General features: G+C 46.8%; 1 protein-coding gene across 2 annotated transcripts in view; it reads left to right on the top strand.

Annotated features, from left to right (window-relative positions):
- Positions 1-12,234, top strand: part of smyd3 (SET and MYND domain containing 3) — a 1,021,495-nt gene extending 1,009,261 nt beyond the window's left edge. For both annotated transcript variants that reach the window (XM_085979790.1, XM_085979791.1), the window contains 2 exons: positions 3,163-3,271; positions 7,422-12,234. In XM_085979790.1, coding sequence (XP_085835916.1) covers positions 3,163-3,271; positions 7,422-7,532 — 220 coding nt within the window. In that variant the 3' untranslated portion in view covers positions 7,533-12,234. The remainder of the gene's footprint in view (positions 1-3,162; positions 3,272-7,421) is intronic.
- The last annotated feature ends 1,138 nt before the right edge of the window (positions 12,235-13,372 follow it).

Genomic DNA, 13,372 nt, shown 5'->3' with positions numbered 1-13,372 from the left:
TCTTGTTCCTACTCTTGTTCCTCTTGTTCCTACTCTTGTTCCTATTGTTCCTCCTCTTGTTCCAATTGTTCCTCCTCTTGTTCCTATTGTTCCTCCTCTTGTTCCTCTTGTTCCTATTGTTCCTACTCTTGTTCCTATTGTTCCTACTCTTGTTCCTATTGTTCCTACTCTTGTTCCTCTTGTTCCTACTCTTGTTCCTATTGTTCCTCCTCTTGTTCCAAATGTTCCTCCTCTTGTTCTTATTGTTCCTACTCTTGTTCCTATTGTTCCTACTCTTGTTCCTATTGTTCCTACTCTTGTTCCTACTCTTGTTCCTATTGTTCCTCCTCTTGTTCCAAATGTTCCTCCTCTTGTTCCTATTGTTCCTACTCTTGTTCCTATTGTTCCTACTCTTGTTCCTCTTGTTCCTACTCTTGTTCCTATTGTTCCTCCTCTTGTTCCAAATGTTCCTCCTCTTGTTCCTATTGTTCCTACTCTTGTTCCTCTTGTTCCTACTCTTGTTCCTATTGTTCCTCCTCTTGTTCCAAATGTTCCTCCTGTTGTTCTTATTGTTCCTACTCTTGTTCCTATTGTTCCTACTCTTGTTCCTCTTGTTCCTACTCTTGTTCCTATTGTTCCTCCTCTTGTTCCAAATGTTCCTCCTCTTGTTCTTATTGTTCCTACTCTTGTTCCTCTTGTTCCTACTCTTGTTCCTATTATTCCTACTCTTGTTCCTATTGTTCCTACTCTTGTTCCTCTTGTTCCTACTCTTTTTCCTATTGTTCCTCCTCTTGTTCCTCTTGTTCCTACTCTTGTTCCTATTGTTCCTCCTCTTGTTCCTACTCTTGTTCCTCTTGTTCCTACTCTTGTTCCTACTCTTGTTCCTCTTGTTCCTACTCTTGTTCCTATTGTTCCTCCTCTTGTTCCAATTGTTCCTCCTCTTGTTCCTATTGTTCCTCCTCTTGTTCCTCTTGTTCCTATTGTTCCTACTCTTGTTCCTCTTGTTCCTACTCTTGTTCCTATTGTTCCTCCTCTTGTTCCAAATGTTCCTCCTCTTGTTCCTACTCTTGTTCCTCTTGTTCCTACTCTTGTTCCAAATGTTCCTCCTCTTGTTCCTACTCTTGTTCCTCTTGTTCCTACTCTTGTTCCTCTTGTTCCTACTCTTGTTCCTATTATTCCTACTCTTGTTCCTATTGTTCCTACTCTTGTTCCTATTGTTCCATGTCTTAAATCCTCTGCCTTTTTTGGTTATTGCTGCAAGCCATTTCCCATTGGTTTTGGTTTTAAGTTAAACGGTACAAGAAGTCAAGAGAAAAGAGGAACAGCTAATGCTCTTGTACACACTAATAGAAAGCATCAAGGGACCGCTGAGGTGTATCAAAGGAGGGTGTGGGGGTGCTTGTTAGCCAAGGACTCCCAACTACAGAAGCCAAAGTAGACAGCCACAGCATACACAGCCATAGGCCTGTTCTACTCCACATTCACCAACATTAAGATCATAAGTCCAAAGATGTGCAGGTTAGGTTGATTGGCTATGATAAATTGACCCTTAGTGTTAGGGGGATTAAATACGTGGGGTTACGGGGATAGGGTGGGATATGTGTTGGTGTAGGGGTTACAGGGATCGGGTGGGATATGTGTCGGTGCAGGCTCGATGGGCCGAAATGGCCTCTATCTGCACTGTGGGGTTTCTGTGATTCTGTGATAAACCTCTTCTATCTAATTGCACAGGAGTAATGCGCATTAGGTATTAGATTGTAAATTGGATCCATTCTGGTCAACTGATTTGCAAGCACCCTTCCTGGGATATCGGGCTACTAAGGGCCTTTCATCCACTTATACCCAACACCTGCTGCTACCTCAAAGCTATTACCAAGCTTAGATATGAATGGGGGAAACCTGGAGGAAACAAGACGTACACAGTGGGCGCAGAGGCAAATCCTGTCCACTCAAAATAACTTTCACATTGGATGAGCTTGGAGGGACTGAAAAGCCTGGTTTTCCAGAAACTGATGTGTGAAAGAAAGAAAGAACTCACATTTCTATAGCGCCTTTCACAACCGCTGGACACCCCAAAGCGCTTTACAGCCAATGAAGTACTTTTGAAGTGTAGTCACTGTTGTAATGTAGGAAACACGGCAGCCAATTTGCGCACAGCAAGCTCCCACAAATGGCAATGTGATAATGACCAGATAATCTGTTTTCTAGTGATGTTGGTTGAGGGATAAAAATTAGCCAGGACACCGACGTGACCTCCCCTGCTCTTCATCGAATAGTGCCATGGGATCATTTACGTCCACCTGAGAGGGCGGACGGGGTCTCGGGTTAACATCTCATCCGAAAGACGGCACCTCCGACAGTGCAGCGCTCCCTCAGTGCTTCACTAGGAGTGTCAGCCTGGATTTTGAGTTCACGTCTTTGGAGTGGGATGTGAACCCAGAACCTTCTGACGCAGAGGCGAGAGTGCGGCCCACTGAGCCACGGCTGACAAGACCATGGCCTCAAGACACAGGAACCGTTAATCAAAGGGAGGTCAGAATGACAGGAATTACAGCTCCAGCTTAGAGCAACGGACTGGCAGCATATCTCCCACCCCAGCATATCGACAAGGCAGTTCTGTAGCAGAGCTTCACACAGTGGCCTATTGCCACCGTGTTGCTGGTCTATTAATAAATCCAGGAAGCTCTTCTGAAAATCTGATTCATGGAGAGTGGTGTCAGCGGGGAACTGATCCCTTTATTTATGAACAATATTCTTTTTGCGGCATCAATAACCTTGTTCCAGGATTTTGACCCAGACAGATTCTGAGAGTGGCCCAGACAGAATATGTGTGAGCTTTTCCCTGCAGGTGTCCAGGGTGGACCTTATGGATTGATTCGGAAGTACCTGCTCTTTTATTCCTGGCGTTATCCTGGCTTAAATGCCGGCAACTCGTGTGGTGCTGCTCCATTCATCATTTGCAGAGTTCTAGCAGCCCACCTACATCCCTAGGGAAACCCTGTGATGGGTAACTATAGCATAGGAGAGATATGGGCCTGTGGGGCTGACTACACCGCCCCCACCTTGTGATTTGGTTACTCCTGAATTAGCCAGCCCGCAGATCATATACGTGTGAAGTTTACTTTTAGTTGTCTACCAGCACGCTCCAGCTGAATCTGGTCTGTACCTTCGTTCTGCTTCCAGGTTGTATTATGCTGGACCTCATCCTGTGAGAGGAGTGCAGCTAATGAGAGTGGGCAAGCTGCAACATCATCAGGGGAAGCTGAGCCAAGCGCTGGACACGCTGAAGGAGGTGAGTGAGCTCCGAGAATTCGATACCATATTTCCACGTTGCTCACCTGTTTTACTTGTGGTGATGCTGGAACATAAGAACATAAGAAGTAGGAGCAGGAGTAGGCCATACGGCCCCTCGGGCCTGCTCCGCCATTCAATAGGATCATGGTTGATCTGAACCTAGACTCACGTCCACTTCCCTGCCCGCTCCCCATAACCCTTAATTCCCTTATCAGCTAGGAAATTGTCTATCTCCGTTTTAAATTTATTTAATGTCGCAGCTTCCACAGCTCTCTGAGGTAGCAAATTCCATAGATTCACCACCCTCTGAGTGAAGAAGTTTCTCCTCATCTCAGTTTTGAAATGGCAGCCCCTTATTCTAAGATTATGCCCCCTAGTTCTAGTCTCACCCATCAGTGGAAACATCCTCACCGCATCCACCCGATCAAGCCCCCTCACAATCTTATATGTTTCGATAAGATCGCCTCTCATTCTTCTGAATTCCAATGAGTAGAGGCCCAACCTACTCAACCTTTCCTCATAAGTCAACCCCCTCATCTCCGGAATCAACCGAGTGAACCTTCTCTGAACTGCCTCGAGAGCAAGTATATCTTTTCTTAAATATGGAAACCAAAACTGCACGCAGTTTTCTGGTCCAATGTACTCTGGTCCAATGACCATGCTCTGTTCTTTTCACATTCGAATCATAGAATCTTACAGCTCAGAAGGGGGACATTCGGCCCGCCATGCTTGTGCCGGCTCTTTGAAAGAGCAGTCCGATTTAGTCCCACACCCCAGCTTCTTCCCCATAACCCTGCAAATGAGTCCTCTTCGAGTACATGTCCAACTGCCTATTTGAAAGTTCCTATGGAATCTAATTCCACCACCCTTTCAGGTAGTGCGTTCCAGATCTTAACAAACCTCTGTGTGAAGAAATTTCTCCTCATTTCCCCTCGAGTTCTTTTACCAATTATTTTAAATCTACGACCTCTGGTTATCGACCCACTTGACAGAGGAAATGGTTTCTCCCTACATTCTGAAAGGTCGGAAGGGTCGGGTGGAAACTTAACTACTTTGTAAGATGGGGTCAAACTCATGACCTAGACTTGCAGGAGGCCGATTCCCTATGATTTCCCACATGGCACGTTCCTTATGTCAGCTGGGATTTCTAGGAGGAAACTATTGAGTTAGGAGTGAGGAGACATTGGAAGGTGGATCCACCATATTACCCCCACACATCTGATAGGGACCACCTTAAGAGCCTTATTGGCCGAGGATGGGGGAACAGATTGCGTCCCATCCCTCTCTGTTGGTAAACACTTTGTGGCTTGAGAGAACCAATTGAAGTGAGAGAATTTAATTCCAAAGAATTGGTGGGGGGGCGGGGCGCGGAAGGAGACAAATTTCGTGGCAACCTGATGGATTAAGTGGTAGAGGTCAGATGTCCATCGAGAGTGCCCGTGGCTTTGAATACCAGCCTTCACTTTAATGTGAATATAACTTGACTCGTGGTCCTATTACACTAGGCGATGAGTCTGTAACCAGAGGGCATAAATTCGGGATCATCACCAAAAGAACGAAGGGAGAGGTTAGGAGAATTTCTTATGCAGATGATTGTTAGAACATGAAATGTCCTGTCAGAAACTATGGTGGAAAAAGAATTGATAATGCCCACATCCCAAGAACAATTTTTTTTAAAAAGCTTCATAATTTTAAAAAGATCTATTAATTCTTCACTTAGCCTTCTCTGCTCTAGTGGAAGAAGTTGCGATATCTCGAGCGTCTTCTCAGAGGGCTGGATTTTGCCAATGGGGAGCTTTTGGAGGCGGGACTCCCACTTGTTGGGTTTCAGTCCCGCCTCCATCAACCTCTGGCCAACCCACGCTATTTTCCCTTGATTGACCTTGTTAAGCCCGCCCAGCGAGCTTAGCAGGCCAATTAAGGGAAAGCCGGTTGCAGAGAACGTCAATGTACGACGTTTCATTTGTCAAAAATTTTTGACAGGTGAATTGTCATCGTTTGACAGCTCTGTGAAGCTGCCAAACATTGACATTCTCTGTAGTTTGATGAGTTCTTGAATTCAAGACCTCATCAAACCGCTTTCTTTTGCAGAAATGAGATGGTTGTTGCATTGGAGAATGCAACGGCCATCTGTCATCTCTGCCGCGGAGATGCGAGACTCTCCGCATCCCCAACTGTTGAAGCCTGCAGGAAGAAACAAAGGTAAGTAAGCATTTTCTAACACTTTCCACTTACCTCAGATACTCACCTCTCCACACTTGCACTCATTACTTACCTTCACAGCGCACTTTTGCACCCCTCCGACCCCCGCAGACCCACTGCTCGCCTCGGTGACCCTGGCGGGGTTCGAAGCCTTCGGGAAGCCCGCACTTGTGTGGGTAAAATGGGGATAATCTTATCTGCCTGTTAACTACCTGGGCTGTAATCCCCTTCCCGCCTCCAAGGAGACGGGACCTGGCGCGGGTCGGCTACCCGCCTCCTGGCAAGATGGCACCCGCCCCCACATTCTGCCATTTTCCCGGCAGTCCCGCCTCCATACCCACCTCCCCAGGGCTGGCAAGATCTCGCCCATTGTTTCCAAACCTGTCATCCTCCCGGTGAATCTATACGTTGTGTGCGCTGTGGCTTTAATGTCCTTTCTGCCCATTCCCTTAACCTGCCCATATCTTCCCGAAGTCTTTTACAGCCCTCATCCCTATTTGCCAAACCTTTGTGTCGTCAGCCAATTTTGAGATTGTGCTCCTTATGCCCAAGTCCAAATCATCTATATGTACCAAGGAGATAAGTGGGCCCAGCACTTGACTATCAATCTGAGAAATTATAACCGTTCTTCAATCTGAATAATTTCCTGTAGTGTGAAGCTAAGAAGTGAGCAGAATAAGATCACGATGAAATGAAATGATTCTACGCAAACCTCTACTTTAATATGTTTGCACTATTAAAGACAAAGCCACTGATTTGTGGCTTTCACAGAAAAATGGGCAGAATTACGGAGCAGGATCCCAAAACGCTGGTGAAGATCCTGGAAGGGCAGCACGGTGGCATAGTGGTTAGCACTGTTGCCTCACAGCGCCAGGGACCCGGGTTCAAATCCGGCCTCGGGTGACTGTCTGTGTGGAGTTTGCACATTCTCCCCGTGTTTGCGTAGGTTTCCTCCGGGTGCTCCGGTTTCCTCCCACAGTCCAAAGATGTGCGGGTTAGGTTGATTGGCCATGATAAAAATTGGCCCTTAGTGTTAGGGGGATTAAATACGTGGGGCTACGGGGATAGGGCTTGGGTGGGTTGGCTGCCGGTGTAGGGACCGGGTGCTAGGGTTTGGATGATCAGCCATGATCTCGTTGAATGGCGGAGCAGGCTCGAAGGGCCGAATGGCCTACTCCTGCTCCTATCTTCTATGTTTCTATGAAACCCATATGATGAAGGCGGAATGGGATTTGTTCAATCACTGTAAGCCAGTGACCCTGATTATACATGGATGGAATTCTGGAATGCAGTCCCTTATACACAGATTAAAAATTCCCAAATCCCATGGAACATGTCTTTAATCGAGTCACCACACGCCGAGTGACCTTAATTATAGAATCTCAGCACTCTGCATGTAACCTGAGCCTTTGAGGGAAGTGGAGTGTCGCCTCCTATCTCATCCACCCTCCCTTATTCAATCTAAGCTAAGAATGAATTCTGGCGTTAATTGCTTCGGAATGGACTCTGCTAAATTGAAGGGCATTAACATAACAACAAATTAGGATTTATTTCAATTGTTCTGATACTTGTATGGTGCCACATTCTAATAGATAGTTCAATTCCCTTCTCCTTTATCATGTGCAGAAAAAAATTGATATGGCGGTTAGCAATGCAGCAACCGAGTTATTATCTGTTATTCTTGCTGTTGTGCCGGTTAAGGTATAAATTTGCATAACATTACACGGTTCTGTAGAGCTCAGCCCTGGCAGCTTGATCCCGTGCAGATAGAGGAAATGGCTGTTGAGACACTTATTGCTATTACAAGGTAGAATTTGTACGACTCATCTGCCAGTCACCTCGTTCAAAGAGAGGAATCGTGGCCTGCGAGATGGAGGGGTACTGTCAGTGGGCTGTGTGCTTGGGAACGGAGTGTCACACTGACTTGTTCGTTTTCTCACTGCCAGGCGTTTGACATTCTGAAGGTGACCCACGGAAGAGAACATCCCCTGACTCGCAACCTGCAGCAGATCCTGGCAGAATGTGAGGCCGAGCGCAGCAGCAGACTGGAGCAGTAGTGAACCGACTAACAGCCAGCGTCTGCGAGTGTGTGTGTCTGCATGTGTGCCTGCCTCTGTGTGTGTGTCTGTGTGTGTGTCTGTGTGCATGTGTGTGTGCCTGTGTGTGTGTGCGCCTGTGTGTGCGCGCCTGTGTGTGCGCGCCTGTGTGTGCGTGCCTGTGTGTGTGCGCGCCTGTGTGTGTGTGCGCGTCTGTGTGTGTGCGCGCGCCTGTGTGTGTGCGCGCGCCTGTGTGTGTGTGCGCGCGCCTGTGTGTGTGCGCGCCTGTGTATGCGCGCCTGTGTGTGCGCGCCTGTGTATGCGCACCTGTGTGTGTGTGCGCGCCTGTGTGTGTGTGTGTGCGCGCCTGTGTGTGCGCGCCTGTGTGCGCGCGCCTGTGCGTGTGTGCGCGTCTGTGTGTGTGTGTGCGCGCCTGTGTGTGTGCGCGCGCCTGTGTGTGTGCACGCGCCTGTGTGTGTGTGTGCACGCGCCTGTGTGTGCGCGCGCCTGTGTATGCGCGCCTGTGTGTGCGCGCCTGTGTATGCGCACCTGTGTGTGTGTGCGCGCCTGTGTGTCTGTGTGTGCGCGCGCCTGTGTGTGTGCGCGCCTGTGTGTGTGTGTACCTGTGTGTGTGCGCGCCTGTGTGTGTGCGCGCCTGTGTGTGTGTGTACCTGTGTGTGTGTGCGTGCCTGTGTGTGCGCGCTTGTGTGTGTGTGTGCCTGTGTGTGTGTGTCTGTGTGTGTGTGCCTGTGTGTGTGTGTGTGTCTGTGTGTGCGCGCCTGTGTGTGTGTGTCTGTGTGTGTGTGCCTCTGTGTGTGTGTGTGTGTCTGTGTGTGTGTGCCTGTGTGTGTGTGTCTGTGTGTGTGTGTCTGTGTGTGTGTGCCTGTGTGTGTGTGTCTGTGTGTGTGTGTGTCTGTGTGTGCGCGCCTGTGTGTGTGTGCCTGTGTGTGTGTGTGTGTGTGTGTGTCTGTGTGTGTGCCTGTGTGTGTGTGTCTGTGTGCATGCCTGTGTGTGCGCGCCTGTGTGTGCGCGCCTGTGTGTGCGCGCCTGTGTGTGTGCGCGCCTGTGTGTGCGTGCCTGTGTCTGTGTGCCTGTGTCTGTGTGTGCGTGCCTGTGTGTGCGTGCCTGTGTGTGCGTGCGCCTGTGTGTGCGCGCGCCTGTGTATGCGCGCCTGTGTATGCGCGCCTGTGTATGCGTGCCAGTGTGTGTGTGTCTGCCTGTGTGTGTGCATGTGTTTTATGTGCGCCTTATGCCGGACCAAAGCAAAGGGAGGCGGAAGTAAAGTTTAAAGCTGGACTATCAGTAACAGTTGGCCCAAGACAGCCTAAGGAAGAAGAATCAGACTGATGCAACTTATGTTGAATTCTACTGTGCAGTGTGAGAATCAATAGTTGGGGTAGCATGCACCGAACAAACAGGATCCACAATGGTTATGGATGAACTCTGCAACACATTTGAGTTACATAACCGCATATATCTTTTGTTTATAACCCCGTGTGGTAAAAGTAGATGAACCATCCTGCTGATTCATATTACATTGCCACCTTGTAGGCACTGTGGCCATCCTGGTGGTGAGCCTCCTATGTCTTGATGATGTCATGTAGATGAGGTCACCTTGAGAATTAGATCAACCCTTCCGTCCCCGGGACATTTTTTATGGGGGTTAAAGATTCAGCCAAGTGTTGAAGGCCAAGCCAGCCAGAGATTCAGAGACTGCTTGCCCCTGTGACCTGCCATAATCCCTTTGCTTATTCTGTTTGGCACACAGTATACCAATAAATAGACTAATGCGATTGTGTATTTCTGTCAAAAATTGTGGATGATCAAAAGTGATGGCATCGCCAAATGAGAGACCTCATTAAAACCCTTCATAACTTTGAACACCTTTATCAGATCTCCTCTGAACCTTCTCTGTTCTAATGAAAAGAGCCCCAGTTTCTCTTCCCTCCTCCTAACTAAAGCCTCTCAGTCCTGGTGTCACCTTCGTGAATCTCTTCTGCATCCTCTTTATGGCCTTGACATCCTTCCCACAGTAGAGAGCCTAAAACTGGGCACAATACTTTAACTGAGGCCTAACCAATGATTTGTGTAGGTTTAGCATTACCACTTCGCCATTGTACTTGCTCCTATTTATAAAACCTAAGATCCTGTCTTTTTTTTACAGCTTTATCAGCTGTGCGGAAACAGGTCACCAAACGCCTTGGCCAAACATTGCCACATAGGTTGCTGGCAGATTGATGCATCAACTGGCATCGGGCTCAAACCTTGGACAGCATTGAGCAATAATTCCCCAAACTCTGCTAGGTTATTAGGCATGGACGCTAGAGATGACATTTGTTGAAAGGACTTGAGTTGTTCCACAAGATTGGTTACTGATTTAGTCAGAACATCACTCATTCAGTGTCTACAGTACATTCAGAACCAGACCTCAGCATCTGTGCCAACTGTTGAGCAGCACCAGATGCAAGGTGGAAAGAAATGAAACGCTTTCAATAATGGTTAGTTTCTGCCTATAGCCCTGCCAGGAATGGAGATGCTTGGCCTGACTAAGGCATTTTATAATTGTATCTTCACTGTGTTACGGAAAAAAATATTTTTGCATCATATATATGGAAGAACAGATGAGACTGTTCAATAAAGCAGTATTGGTCACCCACCGTTTGGCTAAATTGAGAATCAACTGGAAAGTTTCAGTATTGAGACTAAAGATTACATTTGTTTCTCCCTTTTCAATGATCATAGAATGATACAGCACAGCAGGAGGCCATTCGGCCCATCGTGCCTGTGTCGGCCCTTTAGTAGAGCTATCCAATTAATCAAACTCCCCCGCTCTTTCCTCATAGCCCTGCAATTTTCTCCCGTTCAAGTACTTATCCAGTTCCCTTTTGAAAGCGACTATTGAATCTGCTTCCTCCACCCTTTCAGGGATCTCAGACCTCTGGAAGTTTCATATTTAACATGATTTTTTTCCTTCCTGATATTGTGAAGACTTCCCTATTCTACCAGCTTTTCCAATTTGTTACCATCGAGTGGCCACCAAGATTCTTTGAACGCCTCGGCCATATATGTCTTTCACAAGGTGTAACCAGGGAGATCCCTGTTCGAGCAAGGATTTAGAGTAGAGACGATTAAAATGCAAAAAGCTGGACAGAAGATAGAAGGGCAAAGGAAGAGAAACAGGGAAACCAGAAAGAAAGAGAAAGGGAAACAACACAAGGAGCAAAAGAAAGATAATGGAATACAGGAGGAGAGATAGAGCGGGGAATGAGCAAAATACAGGAATTTATACTGGAAGAGAGAAGAGGCAAGATTTTGTTGTTAAAACAAACTAGACAAAAGGAACGTATGGAAGAGGTGGAAAAGAATCAAGCCAAAGATTGAGGACCGGGGAAAGAGATCACGATAGAAGCAAGTGTGTGCTGTACACGTTTCTGTGCCTCTTAGTTTATTTTTTCTTTATGTGCACAACTTGGATCAAAATATCCTGACGGGTTAACTGTTTAGGTCCCATTCACGATCCATTCTCATTTTCTGTCTTTACTGGTAAAGCACCAAATTAGTATAACTAGGTCCGACTCTGATCTAAGAACATTGCATCCACCATTTCACAAGAGCTTGTATGCTCAAACCTTATGGCTGTTCAATCACACCTTGAGAATTTACATGTTTCTGTTCATTGGACTGTTTAATAGAAGGAATATCTTGTCCCGCCATGTAATCTGATAAATATCTCCACGTAATTACCAGTGGTGTTCCATTCATGACATTTATGGTCTGCTCCAAATGAACGGTAATGACTTTCTGTTTTAAATATATTTTCTCCCTTTCCTTTTTTCTTTCCTCTCCTGAAGGCACTGTTTGGTGCTGGAATGCTGTCCTCTGGGCTCCAGTGCCTCACCAAAGTGGCTTCCGCTCCTGTGTAATCTTAGACGGTGAGTGTGAGTCATGAAGGTATTGTGGAAGATCCTAATACCATCCTCGCCCAACGTCCACAAGAAGGTAGAAGCCCCCGCTGATTTCTTTTAAAAAAAAATTCTCCCCCACCACCCTCCCCGCCCCCCCTTCTCTAACTCGAAAAGGTTGAGTGCAGTTGCCCCACCTCCTATTGCTTGTCCCAACACAGCACAAAGACCAGGGGCCAAACCTGCCACCTTCCTGGTCTGTAGAGCTCAGTGCCACACTGAGGAGCAATGGGGGGGGGGGTGGTGGGCGGGGGCACCGAGCCATTAAAGGAGCTTGAGAGATAGAGAGAAACAATCTTCCATTGCTCTTTATCATCCTCTGTCAGACTGCAAGCAATGGGATTGTGCAGGGGGTCCAGGAGATGGTCACCTCCACCAGATGAGGACGATTTGAATTCCGGCCATTATTGACAAGAGCAAAGATGCCATGACGGACTGGGAAAGGAGGGCAAACAAAGAAACGGCTACAAATGTCCGTGAAAAAAAATTTTTTTGAAACAGAATGCTGAAGGAAAATCTGGTGTACGTTATAATCGTTATTGAAGAGCCTGCAGTGAGGGAACTCTGCGGACATCGCCGCTTCAGTGCCAGTTCTGGATACCAGTCAGTAACGTATTCTGTCCGACATGTTAAGTGATTAATGTGGTACCAGCTGCTCACAACCTTATCATCAAGTGATGATTATGATGGAACCCTTTGAGGGCGACTTTTTTTTAATTGCCTTTTGTGAAGAAAAGTAGCAATAAAGAGACTTTTGAGAAGGTTGTTGTGCATTGTGTTCTCTCTCCCCATCCTATTACAGTCAGCTCTATCTTTGCAGTCAGTGCTCCACTATCACTTCCTCGCATTCTTCATTATAGTCAACATTGCGTTCATGCTGCCCAAGGCACAACGAATAACACTCCGAATATCTATAGTCTCTTTTGTATACTTAATTTTTGGTGTATTTTTGTGCTCATCAAGGTGAGTCATGCAGGTTGTAGGGGCTGGAATGCCAGTGAAGGAGGAGTCTACTTGAAGATACCTTGTCCATACCTCAGTACATCACCCACTTCTGCACCAGTGTGAATTCATCTACTTTCCATGTCAGCCTGCTGACTTGACAGTGCCTTAATAGTAATGTGATGGGGAACTGGGTTGAGACTGTTAAATTTATTTCACCAAACAGCTCTACAAAACCAATTATCTTATACCAATCCAGGTTGGATAATTCCATTATAGGGAATATATCATTAGGAATCTCAATCATTGCCCAGGGGGCACTAACGGGAGGTGCAAAGAAACCCAATTTTTTTCCTCTTGTTTTTTTTAATAAATCCAATTCATAGTTTAGTGCCTGAGATGCCGTCAGACCGTTGTTTGACAGTCTCTAAGTTAGATCAGGAGCATTGGAAAAAGAGTTCATTATTCACCCCGTGACCCATTACCCCGGCGTACTTCACACACACGAGATAACGTGGGGCTGCCTGTGGAAGCTGACCTTTGTAATACAAACAGAAAATTGCTGGAAACACCCAGCAGGGCAGGCAGCATCTCTGCAGAGAGAGAGAAACAGAGCTAACGTTTCAGCCTTCCATCATCAACCTGAAATGTTAATTTGAGTGTGAGGAAAAGGTATCTTGAATGCGGCCCAATCATGACATCCAGCACATTGCACGGGCTCTGCTCAATCCAGTCTTGGCCAGTTCAGCAGCAAAAGGTGCGGCCCTCGCGTCACACATCAAGAACAATATTTCTGCAGAACTAAAAGCTTCACCGGTTCCGTGAGTTCAGTGTTACTGAAGTGTATGCTTCGAGAAGACATCATGAGCAATGATATAATGCACATCACTCTGATTCCCTCACTAATAAAAAACCTGACGTAATAAAACTCACTACGCACTTGATTTGAGCATTAAG

Source organism: Somniosus microcephalus, chromosome 3, assembly GCF_052327205.1.
Source record: "Somniosus microcephalus isolate GS21.2 chromosome 3, FLI_Smic_1.0, whole genome shotgun sequence".
In the NCBI taxonomy this organism is placed as follows: domain Eukaryota; kingdom Metazoa; phylum Chordata; class Chondrichthyes; order Squaliformes; family Somniosidae; genus Somniosus; species Somniosus microcephalus.
Note: the sequence above shows the minus strand (reverse complement) of the source record. Positions and strands in the feature narration are given on the sequence as shown.